This window comes from Thyridium curvatum, assembly GCF_004353045.1.
Source record: "Thyridium curvatum strain D216 chromosome Unknown NODE_93_length_152514_cov_68.488027, whole genome shotgun sequence".
Lineage (NCBI taxonomy): Eukaryota > Fungi > Ascomycota > Sordariomycetes > Thyridiales > Thyridiaceae > Thyridium > Thyridium curvatum.
Window position 1 is genome coordinate 134,749 of NW_022156848.1, and position 17,766 is coordinate 152,514.

General features: G+C 45.4%; 4 protein-coding genes across 4 annotated transcripts; 3 read left to right on the top strand and 1 right to left on the bottom strand.

Moving 5' to 3' along the window:
• Nucleotides 1–3,424: 3,424 nt before the first annotated feature.
• On the bottom strand, nucleotides 3,425–5,194 carry E0L32_010914 (uncharacterized protein; the record flags this gene model as incomplete). Its single annotated transcript, XM_031133585.1, has 5 exons — nucleotides 3,425–3,587; nucleotides 3,638–4,057; nucleotides 4,112–4,146; nucleotides 4,204–4,943; nucleotides 4,999–5,194. 5 exons carry the CDS (start codon nucleotides 5,192–5,194, stop codon nucleotides 3,425–3,427), a joined length of 1,554 nt encoding a protein of 517 aa, XP_030988922.1.
• Nucleotides 5,195–6,317: 1,123 nt separating this feature from the next.
• Nucleotides 6,318–7,562, top strand: E0L32_010915 (uncharacterized protein; the record flags this gene model as incomplete). The annotated part of the gene is made up of 2 exons (XM_031133586.1): nucleotides 6,318–6,781; nucleotides 6,842–7,562. 2 exons carry the CDS (start codon nucleotides 6,318–6,320, stop codon nucleotides 7,560–7,562), a joined length of 1,185 nt encoding a protein of 394 aa, XP_030988923.1.
• Nucleotides 7,563–7,909: 347 nt separating this feature from the next.
• Nucleotides 7,910–9,598, top strand: E0L32_010916 (uncharacterized protein; the record flags this gene model as incomplete). Its single annotated transcript, XM_031133587.1, has 1 exon — nucleotides 7,910–9,598. One exon carries the CDS (start codon nucleotides 7,910–7,912, stop codon nucleotides 9,596–9,598), a length of 1,689 nt encoding a protein of 562 aa, XP_030988924.1.
• Nucleotides 9,599–12,203: 2,605 nt separating this feature from the next.
• Nucleotides 12,204–13,620, top strand: E0L32_010917 (uncharacterized protein; the record flags this gene model as incomplete). Its single annotated transcript, XM_031133588.1, has 2 exons — nucleotides 12,204–12,828; nucleotides 12,887–13,620. 2 exons carry the CDS (start codon nucleotides 12,204–12,206, stop codon nucleotides 13,618–13,620), a joined length of 1,359 nt encoding a protein of 452 aa, XP_030988925.1.
• Between the last annotated feature and the right edge of the window lie 4,146 nt (nucleotides 13,621–17,766).

The window sequence follows — 17,766 nt, forward strand, 5'->3', positions numbered from 1 at the left end:
TTCACAGTCCAAGGTGCCCATGCATAGGGACGCTCGATGTCAAATTGAGTGTCGGCGTCATGTTTGATACGTGGTTCGTCAATTGGGATATAGTTCAACTGTGCAATATGAATGGACCAGAAGCAGATATCCACTGGCATTTCATCACAAAGCCTCGCCGTATTCGATGTGCCAACGGCGGGAAGAGGTTCCATAGGCATGAGTCCCCCTGGGGTCGGGGCATTGACTCTCCAAGGGTCATTGCTGATACTATGCTAGGAGTCCATTGCAGCGGGCCCTTGCCACAGTATTTGGCTGTGACATATGAACGTATGTAAAAGTCGTGAAAATAGGTCGTGAGTGGCCCATGATATTGTCAATCTGGAATTGACAGCATTCCGATGTGTTGCCTCACTTACCTTTGATTCTCTTCTCCACATGTCGCCAATACATCCCCAGCAAGCCCTCCCATAAGAGATTTGCTCGATCTCGTGCGACCTTCTGGTTGATCAGTTGTGTCATAGGGGTCGGCTCTGACTACTGCTGACTGGGACTGGGTGCCTCAGGGCTGGTGATAGTCAGCATCGGAGTCACAGCGGACGGATGTTTGCTGTCTTGCATTTGGAGAATCCTAGCGTACCCTCGATATGGAAGGTTCCATGACGATAAATTGTGGCCCAAAATGACTTTGTCAGGCACCGATCATAGGAACAGTGTACATTGGGGTATAAATTACACTCCTGGGGACAATGTCTCGATCTGCTGCTGGCGTGCCGACTCACGAAGGTACCTAGTCATATTCTTCTTGTCCATGTGCTTATCCGCATTCCCGCAATGAAGAGTAACATGGGAGGTGCCGGGTTCAGGTCGAGACCACTATCCTAGAGCTGTGACGACTGCTTCCTTCTCAACTGTGAGGGTGGGCTTGCAAACTTCCCACTTCTTGAACCAGTGTCTGTATTGATGTTCACTGTAATGGCTGTTAGAGATGCGAGGAACGTGCGGAGGCCATTTGGATGGGATCCTATGTTCTTACACCGCATCGAAATCGTAGTTGTCTTTCATGAACTTAGAGACTTCAGATATTTTTGCTGACTTGCCGTTGGGCCTCTAGTTCCCCATGTACAACCTGGTGATGATAGGTCGGAGTGGCTCCCACCGATTAGCATGCTTGAGGTGACAAAATCTGTCCTCTGCCGAGCGCGGCCAAAAATCCTCCAGGCCCATCCTGCATTGGGGTACTAATGGAGACCGCGAGAAGGAGAGGACAAAGTGACTGAGGGATGGAGTGCCCATATGGTGGCCTTGTCGAGAGGGAGCGTGTTGATATACCTAAAAATAAACAGCGTAATGAGCTGGTCAATGCTCTTGTGTTATAGTTTATCTTTGCTGGATGTTTTGCTAATGTAACATTTCTTGAGCTTTTGGGGTGAGAGTTTTGTTTAATGGCAGATCTTGAACAAAGCGACACCGCCCAATCACAGGTCCACTTTACCGGTTGGATTTAGGAGAGGAAACGACACTCTCTAATGGCAACTGTTAGCAACCCACCACCCAATGCAGTCTGCCACGCCATTGTGCTTTGGAGCTTCCCGCTGATGTTCTGGGTGGGGACCACAAAACGACACGTACGAATCGGGCTGTAGAGTATTTGCTCAGAACGAGGCGTTCTGCAGGTCTGAGTTCGAGTTGCTTTCATCAAAGGTGTTTTATTGATGGAGAATTACTCCGGGTTGAGAATGACAAGTGAGCAATCGGGTGCCATTCCTAAACAAAACGCTATGAACCAATACCATTAGTCTTCCCGGTCGCCCCATTTGCGGCACGGATTTGAGAAGCAAAATTTTGACAGATGACAAAAGACCTAGGAGCAAGAGCTCTCGCTTTTCAGCCTACGCTGCGTATCGACGGGCAAGCCAAAGTTGTTGGATGACACAAGATCAGCATAGAAGGCAGATAGTCCTTACATCCCTGTAGGTGATAGATCTGCTAGACAGATTGCTGGCATTTGTCAGGCCAGCTTACTCTGCAGAAGTCTGCCATCTCTCTGTCTTTCACTTTTCTTGAGCGACAGGCCCCCATGATATTCTCCAGGCAGTCCTTTCAAAGTGCCAAACCTCATCCGCTATTCGAGTCTGTCCCTGTGGCCTCTTGCTTCTCTCCACACCCCATGTCCCCATAATTGTTTAGATAAAAGATCCCAGTCGAGGGCCTCCCTCAGATCCTTCAACATTCCAACCCATTCTTCTTTAATAATAAGCATCACTCAACGCTCCCAATTCCTAGCTCGAGCTTGTTTCAACTCGTTACCATATCCGAGAATGAGTTGTTGAAATACAACGACATCCATTCGAACATGCCAGACAAGTACATCGAGGTCTCTCTTATCGCTGGATGCTATGTCCTTAGAATGAACCGAGCCTTGCTCTAGCACTCAATGTATCCATACTGCACACTCTATCACACATGTTAACCGCACTTTGCTTCTCACGATCACTTTTACTCAAACTTTCAATTCTGGTTCCGTCTGCTAGATAGTGTCCAGACCAATGGAGTGTGGTAGCGAGAAAGGGATCTCCCAGTCGATTTTCCTCCAGAGACACCCAAGCCGCCTCCAACACGGTCGGTAATACGCGCTCCAAGGCTTCCAAGAAGAAGAAGGAGGAGTACAGAGTACAAGCTATGGACCTAGCCGGAATCGGCTCCCAGTTCGACACTCAGATGAATGTATTGCCGTTCACCTGTCTCTTTCTGCAGGTCCAATTATGTATCATGATCTTTAGATCGAAGGACTGATAGCACCAGTGAGGACTGCGTTCTCAACCATGGAAGTCGCTTGGAACCAGCGACTACTGGCAGATGCCCAAGACCAGCTTGTCCTATGGAATCACATTCCCACGCTGTAGCTTACATTCGTAGTGTCAATGGAACTGATTGATTTACGTATCATACCGGTACTATTTTGCCATTCGTCGACTGCTCAAGGATAAATGCAATCTCATCTTCTTTGATGAACCCTACTCAAGTATTACGACGTGCCTATTTCCTGGACCGTATCAAGAGTCACATATACTCCATAAGACCCCCTGCTTGATCCTGACGTGCTGCGTGATACTTCACTGTTTGAACTCGACGCGTCCCATCCAAGTGTGTCCAACTATTGGTAACCTCTGAGAATGCATGAAGGAAAAACGTTAATGCATTCTATATCACGCAGCCAGACCGTTACTTTATATAAAGACCTACAGTTACTCATCTTCTGCTTCTTCTTCTTCTCCTATAAAACACATCGATTCCAATAAAGTCTTGTCTTTAGTGATCCTGTGCCTTAATAAATAGCTACTAAAGCTATAAATACCTAGCAAGCAGCTATTGCAAAATGTAGTTTCTATAGCACCTACCTTTGATACTTCTTGACACTACATAATTTAGCTTCCAAGATACCCTATACATGTTTAACTTCTATGACTGCATTCTTCATCTGAGCTTGGCACTTTGCAATACCAGCAGCAGAGTCTGCGCCATCAAACAGAACAGCAATTTCTTCTAAGGTTGGACCTCTTGTCTCAACAAAGAAGAAGTAAATAATAAGACATTCGATGATCAAGCTATGATTATGTTAACTGGTATCCAAGCTTCATCATAGGCAACGACTTACATGGCAATGTAAACAAAGTAAAACCTCCATTGGAGTTGTTGAAGTCCAAGTGGATTCACCCACTGGTTGAAAACTCCAGAGAGAGCAGTGAAGCAGAAGCAAAGAGTAAGACCCTTGGCTCGGATGTTGTATGGCAGAATTTCCACAGTGTAGGATACAGTCAGGCCGGGCCATGCAGCACCTGCAACACCGTAGAATAGGAAAATCATGGCCACGACTGCAATTCCGGCAGCAGACGACTCGGTCTTTGCGTATACTGCGCTGCATGCAGTCCAGGTGCTGAATGAAACGAGCATACCAACGCCGGCGAAAAGGAACAGAACTCGTCGTCCGACGCGATCCACGAGGAAGGCAGCCAAGAGGGAGACAAGCCAGCACCAGATTGTGAGGCCTCCGTTGATATATGCTTGAGTGACGGGACTTTATCATGTAAGTATCCTAGATATGGAATGAGACGACAAGAGACCAACTTACTCAGTGATTCCAATCGTCCGGAGAATGGCCGCAAGCTTTGACAAGATTAGTTTCTGATATTCCCATACGCGACATCTGGTACTAGAACGTACATAGTATGACACCAAACCATTCCCACTGCATTGCGAGAATATGGCCGTAGCTATGATCAAGCCACATCTCTTTCGGTTACCAGGAGTTCGCCAAAGCTCAGCCCATCCATTGCCGGATGCCTCCCGCTCAAGTCTGATGGTGTTGACAATCTCTGTAAGTTCCCACCTCACAAACTCGTTATTCTCGTCTCCGTTGCCGTGATACTTGACGAGAATCTTGCGAGCCTCCTCTTCACGGCCCTTACTAATCAGCCATCGGGGACTCTCAGGGACAACGAAGATAGCTAGGAGTTGGATACCAGGCATGAGGCACTGCAAACCGGTAGGAAGAACCCACTGGAGAGTACCCGTCTGGTTTCTCAACGTTCCAAAGCATACCCAAGCCGCAATGATACTTCCAAGATACCAGAGTGTGTTGTAAACCGTCGTGATCTTCCCTCGATGCTGTGGATGAGCGATCTCGGTGATGAGGAGCGGACAAGTGGCGTTGGAGATATTGGAACCGCAGCCCATGATGAATCGTCCAATAAGGTACAAAGCATCACGCCGTGCCCCGGAACCATTTGGCGGGAAACATTGCATCAGGGCACCGACGATAACGATAGCACATCCAATAGCTGTACCCTTCTTTCGGCCGAGTCCGTCGGCCACGTAGGGAGCGAAGAGGAGAACGAAGAGACCGCCGAAGCCGGGCATTGCGCCAAATATACCGAGACGACTTCCTTCGGGGTGATCAAAGACTATCGGCTCAAGGTAAGCTGCGAAAATGAGATTCAGTTTGAGTGGTTGGCTTACAGGTCTGCCATGAGACCATTGTTTGAAGGCCGTTAAGTAAACTTGAATCGTAGCCGAGCGTGGTTGAGCCCATGAAAAGGAAGACCATCATGAGGTAGAGTTTCCGCAGCTTGGTCTGCTTCCAGACGGGCAATGGTGAGCTCTGGGGGACATGATCCCCCTGGTAGATGTCAGCTTTGGTCTCCTTTGAAGTCATAATTGAACGTAGATGCTGATTGATGGTTGGAGTCAAGCTGGAAGCTGCTGCAGATGGAGCTTGCTCCCTTGAAGGTCTTATATGCTTGCAAGAGTGGCTCTGCAATGAGTGCAAGAACTGAATAGGCCAGTGACTGCCTTGAAGCCACGGACAGAGCCAAGGTCCGGGTCATGAAGTCCATGATGGCTGGCCCTTGTTATACATCATGGTCCTAGGGATGGTACATTCATGCCTGGGCTTTTTCGTGTCTCCCCGTGGGGTAACATAGATGTCAAGGTTTGTTGGGAGACCAATACGACAGGCTGAGCGGGGAATGGTCCACTTTATTGTTATCATCAATTGGACAAGAAGCGACTCACTTTGCGGGGACGTTACCATTCTTTCCAATTCAGCCATGCTTGTTCAGGTAAGGTGAATGAGGTATATCCGACATTTCAGCGAACCTCTGCACACAGTGCACACAGCAGGCTCTAAAAGGATGAGGTGGTCCGAACATTTTCCTTGGATGATCTCCCTGCTGCTTCTCTCATTCCGCCCGCATCACCTTGATAAGTCACAGATCCTTTTCCCGCAATAAAGCCGCCAATCCAATGGCTGAAGCAAGTGGCAACTTGGATGCTCCTGTTTCCGCAGTTTCATCAGCAGCCAATTCCGGACAAAAGGCCCGCAATCAGACGGCCTGTGATGTCTGCCGAGCAAGAAAGATTCGGGTTTGTGGATCCTGCTGCAGCAACCATGCCTGCAACCTACTAACCGTCTGAACAGTGCTCATATGAACCAAACTACCAAAAATGTCGAGGTTGCGAATTGCTTGACGTGGATTGCACTCATGAACGGCCGAGGAGAAAACGGGGGCCCCCGAACAAGTTAATTGTCCCTTTCTTCGGCGTGATTACATGGCGTGCTGACAAATTCAAGACATGCACAGAAGGCAAATAGACCAGATGCAGGATCGCCAATGCTCCTGTCTCCAGGCAATAATCCAGCATCACCAGCCGGAAATAGCAAGACACAACGTTCTACCGCATCCCTTCAGAGTCCGCAGTTTTCGGGTTGCATGACCCCTTTGACCCCGGAACCCACAAGCCATTGGCTCTCAGCATTTGCCCCCGAGCCTATTATGATGCGTTTAGTCGGCGACTGGTTCGATACGATCCATCCTCTAGCTCCGATATTACTCCGTCGCCAGTTTCTCCGACGTCTTGCTCAAGGCCTAGCTGATGTTGATGCCGAGTTTTGTGGACTCGTCATCAGTGTATGCGCAGCAACCAAAGCAACACTACCTCGTCGTGACTACGGCCCAGTGACGGTGGACTATTGCGTCGAGTTCCTAGATACTCACGGACTGCTCAGGAGCCAGTTTACCCGAGATTCGTTCAACATTACCAGATGCATCGCATTGTACAATGTGGGCACTGCCATGACTGCTACGACAAAATCGGGGCTTAGCAGCATGCGCGCCTATCACGCCTTGAGCGAAGCGGCTGCGGGGGCTCGGTACCTGGAATATTATCGGATACACGAGCACGATGAGGCTGAACAACAGCTGCTAAGAAGACTTGTCTGGTTACTCTTTGCCAGTGCATGGTACGTCGGGGCTCTGTAGGTGAGCAACTATTCCATGCTGACCACGCCCATGCCTTTCAGCAGCGCGGATATCTTTGGAAGACTTCCCATTAGTCTCCTAAGTCCAGACCGGATCGAGAACTTTCCAAGGCCACTTCCCTTGTCAGATGATCAGATGGAGCCACAATCTCCTAAGAGTTGCCACGAGGCCCCTTGGCATGGGGATAGCACAACATACGTCCCCGGGCTCAACTCATTGAGTGACATGTTTCTCATCTGGCAAGAGGTTCAGCAAGTACCAAGAGATGTTGATCCACAAACGACCATTGCGAGATACTTGCAAAAGGTGCAAAATGTTCTCAATAATCTTCAGCCGGAGCTGCGTTGGCGTGGCGGTTTATCACGTCCAGCTAATGTCACAGAAGGACACGACGTTCAAATCGCAAATTTATTTATAACAAGTCTCAATATTCGGTCGAACATTCTGCAAAGATTCGGGCCGACAATTTCAACTGCACAGGAGCACCAAAATATTGTAGATGATCTGCTGGAGATTCTGTACCACCTCCCACAAGCTGTCTTTGATGCCAATGGTAGCAGCCTCGTCCCCAAGATTCGAGATATTGGGGCTGCCTACCTTGAACAGGCTCAGCTGGGGAATGGCATGGGTAAAGTGGAGATAGGGGATGCGAGGATCAAATTAGAGCGGTTACTTCGGAAGCTAGACGATCTAGATTGCTGGCAGGGAATTGGCGTGCTTGAGAGTCCGGCTCTTGAGGGTAGAGATATGATTGTACATTAACCCGAAATGCGAATCGGAATTCCATAAAACCGATATACCTTCTTCGGTCATATTGGGTTCTGACCACAGTTGCCGACCAATTTTCGTAAGAATCTTACCACGAACAAGGAACAATCAGTCCTCTGAAAAAGAGTACATGGGAAAGACCATCTTTCGCAAAGTATATGCGAAGAAACTCCGAGGATCCTCGTCACCATTGTCTCTCCACACTTAAACGTATCCACAAACAAAATCCAACACTCCCGCTAGAAACTAGAGGAGCTATTTGAACCGAGTTCAGTTTCCCAAAACTGGGAAAATTACAGTCACTATCACCACTTCCATTTCAAGGCATACTATCTCTCAACATGCCTGCGACACAAAATCAAGCCTATCATGAACACCCTCACCTTCAACGGTCTGACAAAGGCTCTGTCCAGCTCCTCGTCAAAGGAAAGCCCTTCCTCATGCTCCCGGGCGAGCTTCATAACTCATCTCTAAGCTCTGCCAAGTTCATGAGTCAGGTCTGGCCAAAGATGAAAGCTGATCACATCAACACGTTACTCGGTTCAGTAACATGGGAAATGATCGAGCCTAAAGAGGGACATTTCGACTTCAAAGAACTTGACAATGTTCTTGAAGGCGCCAGAGAGCATGATATGCACCTAGTTCTGCTTTGGTTTGGCACATACAAAAATGGCCTTTCCACATATGTCCCAGCATGGGTTAAGCAGAATCCTAAACGCTTCCCTCGTGTTCAAGTTCTCGAGCCTGGTGGTGTCAAGAGGACACTTGAGATGGTCACTCCACTTTCTGACGCAGCTTGCGACGCTGATTCGCGCGCATTTGCCGCACTGATGCGGCATCTTGCTGAGGTTGACTCTCAGCATCAAACGGTACTGATGGTCCAGGTTCAGAATGAGACGGGAGTTCTGGGGGATTCTAGAGATCGATCACGACGGGCAGACAAGGCCTTTTCTGAGCCTATTCCTGGCGACCTCCTTCGGCATCTCAGCCACGCTCATACCCACTCCAGACTCAGAAAGCGAATCTCCAGTGTCCCCTCATCTGGTTCGCATTCATGGGAGTCTGTCTTCGGCCCTGGATCTACAGCTGATGAGGCTTTTATGGCACATCTCATCTCTTCCTACGTGGGACGAGTTGCTGCAGCTGGAAAAGGGGAATACCCCATCCCCTTATACACAAACACTTGGCTTAACATTGAAGGACCGTCAGAGCTCGACTTTGGTGGGGGTGTTCCTGTTGTGGTTGGTGGCGGTCACAAGCCTGGTATTTACCCATCCGGCGGTCCGTGTCCCCACGTTTTGGACATCTGGCGATTCAATGCACCATCTCTCGACTTCCTGGCACCGGATCTATACTTCCATGACTACGAGACAGTGTGTCGGAGCTACACGGAGCAAGGAAACACATTGTTCATCCCGGAACAGCGACGCGATGAGCACGGATCACGAAAGATATGGTTAGCGTATGCTACGTACGGAGCTCTTGGTGCTAGTCCATTTGGAATCGACACTGGTTCTAATATCATCGGCCGTGAGTTCAAGCTCCTCAGCCAGACCAAGAAATACCTTCTCGATGCCGCGCCAGAAGACCGGTTCGGTTTCTACTTCGATGAAGAGCCCAGCGAAAAAAAGGCCGAGCAATGGAGCCGTGTATTTGGTGATATCGAGGTCATTGTTGAGCGATGTTTTGTTTTCGGGGCACCCGGACCCGGTGCTGGAATGATCATTCACCTAGGTGACTCTAGGTTCCTGCTTGTTGGACGCGGCTTCCATGCGCGGTTCAAAGCAGCCCGCAAAGATGCAACATTTGGTGGGATTCTATGGGGCGAGGAGAAGGAGGTTGACAAGGATGGAAACTTGCAGACTCTCAGAGTTTTGAACGGAGATGAGACAAGACACGGAGAGTTTATGATGATGCCCAACGATGATCCCGATTATGGCGGCTTCCCGATTGCAGTGACGCCTGGAGCGAGAACTTGCATCGCAGAGGTGAAAGCCTATTGGATTGCTGAGGATAATAAAGATAGGTAGTGGATTGCTACAGTTAGGAATTGATAGATAGAAGACACTAATAAATTGAGGAAGTAGAATGTAGATATTATATAAACTATTAGAACTCCAGCACTAGGTGTGATCACACCCTGGCTGTCGTCTGCTGTAGATTGAAGTAGGCGACATATAGCTGTAATACAGCTATATAGTAACTAGCTGTATATAGTATAGATTATTAACAGTCTGAGGCTGAAGGCCTCTAGTATTAGTGCTAGAGGATAATCTTAAATAGAAGAAGTTATATATTATAGAGATAGAAGAGAATAATAATATTACTATTATTTTCCCTCTTAGAGGGTTTATAACTATGGTGTGAATCTACAGTGTCAGATTGATCAATCGATTGGGACCTCACATGCAAGTCATTTAAGTGGCTTCCGTCAACTCCATTCAATTCACAACCCTACCGGGACAACTATCAATATAGCAAAACCATCATATAGCACAGCACCAGTCCTATTCCTCCTTCCTTCCCTGAAGACGCTTAACCGTCTTCCTTAGGTACTCTAGTTATAGCTGGTATTTATTAATATAAGGCTAAATCAACAGCTACTACTAGAAAGAGCGAACCTAGACACATCACTAATAACCAACACATACCTAAATTGCTGTATAGCTCCCTAATTGATCATATCATAAAGATTGAGCTCTAGTCAGGGCTCTAAATGATTTCTATTGATTTAAATAAACGTATTGCTTTACGACAGGGTGTTGTTGTTGTTCTTCTTGATCTCGTCGCTAGACTAAAGAGTGTGGTATATCTACAAATTGTTCAAGCCAATGAGCCAGCACATATGACCTGTGTGGGCCGATCCGGGCAAACCCATGCCACTATGGAAAGGGATAAAGCTCGATACCATAGCCATTAGGATCGGTACGTTCGTTGTCATACATGATTCGCCATTGTCCATTCCTCTCTACAACCAGAAAAATATCTCCTTGCCGGTCCGCGCTAGAAGTCATTCCACAGAAAACCGTGATGTGACTGTCTGTACGGACCATCCGTCTGTAACGACGACCACGACGAGTTACCACGGTTCGTCGAGTTGTCCCATGGTCACAATGCCTATAAAGTCATTGGCTATTAGAATCTCTAATCACAGTCGTCTACAAAGTTTGATAACATCTAGTATGTTGCGATCTGAAATACGTAGTGTACATACCTGATCCAGATGTGAGTGAATCCAAGGTAGCCAAGATCACGCGCAACGTCTTCGTTGCCCAACGTACGGCTAGCGCTTCAAGGAGGCTGAACAAGCCACATTATCTATACGCGGATATCAGCAAAAGTCGTCATAACTACGGTGAGGTGAAGCCCACCAGAGGATCTGCCGTTGTGCCACTGCCAACTTGTCGAAAGACGCGATCACCCGGGTAAACTGGCATGGCGAAGAATGGAGGACAGATACAGACTGATGGAGACAAGTGTAGTGCTTATACTGCGAAATAAAAGAGCTTAAAACAGAGTTGCTGACCTTTACATTTATTGAGTAAGCTGTGAACTCTGTAGGAAATCCAGTGTTCTTATACTTGTAGACTTCGTGCAATGACTTCTCGGAATAATAATTAGGCTCACTCCAGGCTGCAAGGTTTTGCTATTCTAGTCATGGGTTCTATCGCCGCAGCGAAACGCCGAGAGGTCGTCCTCGGGGCCATTGTAGAGGGCGGTTCATTTGAACACTTTGTTTCACGCGAATGTTTGTAGACTTGGAGGTCGGCCAACAGACCCAGTGGTCAACTGTGACGTTCAAGACCGAGAAGGCCTGCGGGCACGTACAGCTGTGGTAGGCAGAAGCTGTGCTTATTTAGCACTTGACTGTTGGCAGTCAAAGAGTCGTGTATGAGGGCTGGGAATAAGGCCAAATCTGCAGAAGGCCGGCGTTACGCCAGGTGTAAAACAGGCCGCCAATGTGCACAGCCACGGTATACGGGAGTCCAGGCTGTTTAGCCATGGATGGTGCGCGCGCTAGGAGTGTTTGAGGGCTGAAAACAAGGCCAAAGCTGAGAAGCCCGGCGTTACGCCACGTCAGCTAGAATTCTACTTGTTTGGCAGCTGAATGCTAAGTGCACTGAGCCCATAAGTGGTTGTGAGAGCCAGGAACAAGGCCGATGGTGAAGAGACCACGGCGTCACACGGACCCTGAACAGGCGGCCGGTGACACACAGATACGATGACCATGCTTGGCGCTTAATTCGAACCAGATATCCAATAGATCCAATAGTGGGCTGATCCTTGGTATGGTTGAATGTGCACACAGCGTTTAGTAAAAATAAGCAGGGGTTGCCGCGCGGCTACACGAACAAGTTTTGTAAATTTTGGTGACCAATCGCCTTCGAGACAGCAGTAGGTGGGGTACCTGAATTGCATCACATAAAACAACCAACCTTATCCCAGAAATTTCCGCACTTTTCTTCTTTCTAGTATTGTGTCCTTCGCGCTTCATCTTTCCAGACAGCCGGAAATTTCTGTCAGCCTCTGTGTTACTCTCACCGCAGAGCGTTCGCTTCTTTAGGCCTTCTTTTTCGACAGCGACCCGCACCCCCGCTCTTATCAGCCACCAGACCGCCTCATAGGTTCAGAGCCATGTCCAGCGGGAATTCCTCAGAACCCCTCGAAGTTCCTCCTGCTGCGACAGATGGAATCGCGCTCAGCTACAAGCTCCTGGTAGCCTCGTCGTCAGGCGGGTATGCCGGACACCTTCCCCATGCCCCATCAACGTCCCACGGGACGTACCTAGAAGGCATCAATGAGGGCCTCGAACCTTTGGAAGAGTATCAAAAGGGTGGCTACCACCCTGTTCATCTCGGAGACATCCTTGGTTCCTCAAAACGGTATCGTGTCATACACAAACTTGGCCATGGCGGGTTTGGTACTGTATGGCTCTGCCGGGATCTCGAGAAGCTCAGTTATGTTGCCGTCAAAGTTATGGCGGGAGACGTAGGCGCAGAGGAACTCCCGGACTTGGGTTTAGCCCGGCTTGACCGCTCTCGACCAGGGGCTGAGTACGTCGCTCTACCCTTGGACTCCTTTGCAGTTACCGGGCCGAATGGAGTTCACCAATGTCTCGTCCTTCCGGTTCTTGGGCCCTGCGTCTCACCGCGGTTATGGTTGAATTTGAAAGGCGATGTGTCTATCACTCTTCAAAGGATGGCCAGACAGTCCGCTTTGGCTTTGCACTTTCTGCATCAGCAAGGCTATTGTCATGGAGGTGAGCTAGCTCTCAAGAGTTCTTCTCGCCGTTCTGGCAAGCTGCTAACGTCCCTCAGACTTTCGACCTTCAAATATCCTTGTGAAGTTACGGGATCTCAACCAGTTAAGCGAAGATGAGCTGATCTCTCTGCTGGGCCAACCTAAGAAGGCGTATGTGCGGACCGAGTCTGGCGAAGACCCTCCGGATTTCTCGCCCCGGTATCTTACCCTCCCTGCGGATACTTGGCGTCTAAGCGATAAGTACCTCACAGATCAAATCTGTGTGATTGATTTTGGCGAGTGCTATCCGATGTCGTCTCCACCGGCGGACCTGGGGATCCCTGAGAACTACCTACCGCCAGAGGTTTTGCTTGGCCACGACAAAGCTATCGGTCCGGCATGCGACTTGTGGGCTCTGGCCTGCACACTCTTCGAGATCCGACAGCAGATACCCCTGTTCTATATGATCCCCGACACGGATGAGTTGCTAGCTGAGATGGTTCGCTTCTTTGGAAAACTGCCCCAGTCTTGGTGGGATTCCTGGGAGGCGCGCAAGGATTACTTTGACGATAAGGGAGCCTGGCTTCGGGATGATGAGGACTGGTCCCTAGAGGTGCTTTTGAGCAAACCTTCAGAGGTTATTGAGCAAAGTGGGGAAAACCGCGGGGCAGTGGAGAATAGGCTGGAGACACCACCCCTTGAGCAGCGGCTGATGGCAGATCTGTTGCGCAAGATGTGCTGCTATGAGGCTGGCAAGCGTTTGAGCACCGAAGAGGTGTTGAATCATCCCTGGTTTAAGTTCGATAGCTAAGTCCACCAGGATGATTCTAGTTCAGTTGAGTGGAGCTCTCAACCTTCACATCTATGGCGACGATTAGCAAGCCCAAGAAACCGCCCACCCCATTACTCCGCTTCCTAAAAGGGAACGGAGATGCCTCCGAGGAGGACAGCAATGCAATAACTGAAACACAAAGATGGTGTAAACTTATATTTCCCACCCAGATCTTGTCACTGATCTTTTCTTGTCTTTCTCTTTCCAGCTACGTTGACGGCTTGCTACCACAGACACGATCAATTACCCCCCACATACTTTCTCAGTCGATCAGACACAGTCTACAGGAAACACACCGCTTAAAAGAGAGCTGGACAAAACGGTTGTAGGTGAAAGCATATATGCTGTTTGAGGAGTGCTTGGACTGAATCAAGTATGTATACCATCTTTTAGAGGCTTGTCCTACTAATTATTATGGCCGCCTTTTTGGCTGAAAAAGGAGACCTCTATACACCTCCTTATATGTGTGTACAGGCCAGGGCCGTCAATAGGGGTCTCCTTTTTATCTGAAAAAGGAGACCTCTAGTATTTATTGGCTAGCCGGTCAATCATATAAATAGGAGGGGAAGAGAGCAGGGTTAAGAAAAGAAGAGAGGAGAGAGGAGAGAGAAAATATTTAGGGTGAATAAGATAATATTAGTTAGTTAAATAAAGTAATTAGATATAATAGATGACTTTATATATAACTCTAACTATTAGGTTATTATCTACTAGTAGTATAAGATATGTCTTATACTATAGAAGGCTAGCTAGAAGAGCTATCTATAGGCTAAGCTATATTATATAAAGGGTAAGAGGCTCTAGATAATAATAGTATTATTATTATAATATAGTATCTATAGTATAGATAAGCTATATTATTATAATATAGATAAGGTTTAACTATATTAGTAGATAATAAGTCTTACTAGCTTTAATAACTACTATTATATATATAACTAATATAGCTTTAGTATATAGTATCTTATAAGGATATAGGATTATATACTAATATATAGGCAGACTATATTATAATATATAGTAGCTATATCACTCTAAATACTCTATATACTATAGACTTACTTTATAGCTAAGAGTTATATTAACTACTTTATTATTAATATTAGAGTAAGAGTAGAAGTAGGAGTAGGAGTAGGAATAGGATTAGAGAAGGTAATACTAACTTTAATAAATAATAAGTTATCTATAGCACTATTTATATTATAGGTAGAGGATTAGCTCTTTATCTAGCTAAGAGGCAATCTTATCTAGATTATATATAATATTAATAAGAAGATAGATATTATTATAGCTAAGAAGGCCTTTCTAATAAACTATATCCTCTAGCTTATATATATAGTATTCTCTTATTATCTTAAGAGGCTTAAGTACTTTAAGATCTAGTTATTATATAAGCTTCTATATATAAAGCTAGTAGAGTAAGAGGTAGATAGTAGATAGGATAGGGCTAGCCTAAAGTATATAGATACTAATCTAGCCTAGATACTTAAGGCTATTAAGGTATATCTCTATAATACATACTAGCTCTATAATAATTAATCTCTAGACTATAAGATAACTTAGTAAAGAGCTAGATAGCTAAGCTAGTTCTAAGATAATAAGACTAGTAATCTAATAAGTACTAAGATTATAGGCTTCTATAGGTTTAAGCTTAAGTTATCTCTAGTAAAATACTTCTAATAGATAAAGTAGCTCTTAGTCTACTATTACTAGGTTATATATCTAGAGTATAGTATTATAAAATCAACTGCTATTACTATAGAGCACTACCCTAAGGGCGGTTAGTATAATAAGATAGGCAGAAACATTCAGACTGTTAGATCACCCTTACAACAAACTGTAATTCGGTTCTTCTTAGACCTGAATTAAAACCCCATACAAAATAAAACGGCGCTATGATTATAGGGGGTAGAACTGAATTGATAAGCAGAGGGTAGAACTGAATTGATTTCCAGGCAGGAAAATCAATAAAAATAGTATACACAGAAAGGTAATAATCAGAAGAGTAAGTATGTAGAGTTTTAAAGTATAAAATATAGAATCATAGCATTACAACCAGGTTGAAGTTTTTATTATAGTTAGAGGGTTAGGGTTAAGAGACCTAGTAAAAGTATATTAGTCATCTAGATAGTAGGATATTAATTAGATAACTAACCATCCTAAATTAATTAGAGGAAGATTAAGGGTGTAGTATAGAAGTATAGATAGTTTTTAATTATTAATAATTATTACTATTATAGAGTTATTTATATAGTTATTAGATTTCCTATTTATAATTTGCTGTTAGTATAAGATTAGGGTTGTTACTAATAAGGTAAAGGCATATTTAAAGAAGCAATATAGAAATATCAGCCAGTAGCAAGCCCAGGCGTATGTCTAGATGGCCTAGGCTATTCCTAATACTATCCATAACCAGGCTAAATTAAAAGAATGGCTATATCTAGGTCCTAAGACTAAGCTAATACTATTTATCAAGCCGCCTAAGTCAGATAGGTTGGGTTATAATAGTTATCAGTATATTGTCTATGATACCCATCAGATATAGAAGTATTATGAGGCTGCATACAGTTAGTTGAATAACTATAGATGAGGTTGATATAACTAAAGAGCAGAAAGAATGTTACTACTAGTACTATAGCAGATAGGGGTGTAATACCAATAGATGTTTCCTAATCATACCGGAAGCAGTTGGTTCAAGGTCAGGCATAGTAAAGAGGTCAATAAGCAAGCAGCAGAAGACACACCACAGCAAGAGTTAGCCGCATTTATCACCTACATCTATAAAGAGGAAGAGCAGGTGTTTATGGCTAAGGCTAAGGCCTAGATGCATGAGACAGACAATAAGTAGGAGGCAGATAGATAGTTGTAACAATACAGTTGATCGCGCTATTTAGCCAACACCAACCAGGAGTGGTTGTAGGGTATGTTACAGCCTATCAACAACAGCAAGGTGGTATTATAGTAGATATAATAGAGTTTAGATTGTGTGTTAGACAGTGTGTATATAGTGGCGATATAGTGCCACTAAGGCAGCGCTAAGTTATTTAAGATCAAGCGCAAGAAGATGACAATCACATCTAGTAAGCCGTTCTAGCTATTAATAGAGCTAGATTTATAGGGCCGGTATAAGGAGGTGTAGAAGAAGTTGTTAGCCATTTAGCAGTATATAGAGTTATAGGATGAAAGAGACAGGATGGCTAAGAGCAGTACCAGTATATATAGTAGCAATAGAGATGATAATGATAAAGATAACAGCGATAGCAGTACAGCTAATAGCAATAAAGAAGAGGGCAATAGCAGTATGACCAGTAGTCTGATCAGTAGTCCAGTATATAGTCGACTGGAGTACTGTATGACAATCTAATAGGCTAGAGCATGGCAGAGATTTATAGATAGTATTAATAAGATTATTATAGGTAAGGACATAAGACCTAGTAAGGCTGAGATAGACTAGATATGTTTAGACACTATTATTAAGTTTTTAGACCACCTATTTAAGAATAGCAACTATTATAAGAGCATTATCATTAGTATATTAGTAGTTATAGGGTTAGACCTATATAGAGGGTGGGTGTAAGTTGTTAATTATATACTGATTTATTTAGTAGTGACTAAGGTCGGCTAGTATTTAGTATTATACTAATTTATATTAGAGTGTAAGGTATAGATCTAGTAATAGCAGTAAGGCACTAGGTACAAGCGGCAAGAGGCAGAGAAGAAGGCAGATAGGTTGTTTAAGATCATACATAGGAAGGTGTAGCGGTTTATAATATAGATTCTAGACAATAAGGATATAGAGCCGATACTAATAAATTAGATCATTAATACATAGACATACAGCATATACATCCAGTATACAACACTAGGCAGTAAGACGATTGATTAGTAAGGCGATAAGATCATATATAGGCATATCTGGTTAGGTATAGGCAGATTGTCTGACATAATATATAGTTTGTTGTAGGAGGCATAGTAGATGATAGCTAGGTTGACTATAATGTCACGAAACCAACCGCAGTTACCGCGGGGGCACCTCCTAAGGCGGTCAGAGAAGATAAGATAGGCAGAAAACGCACGGACCACCGGATCGCTTGGGACTCTAGTGATCCATCACCATGGATCACG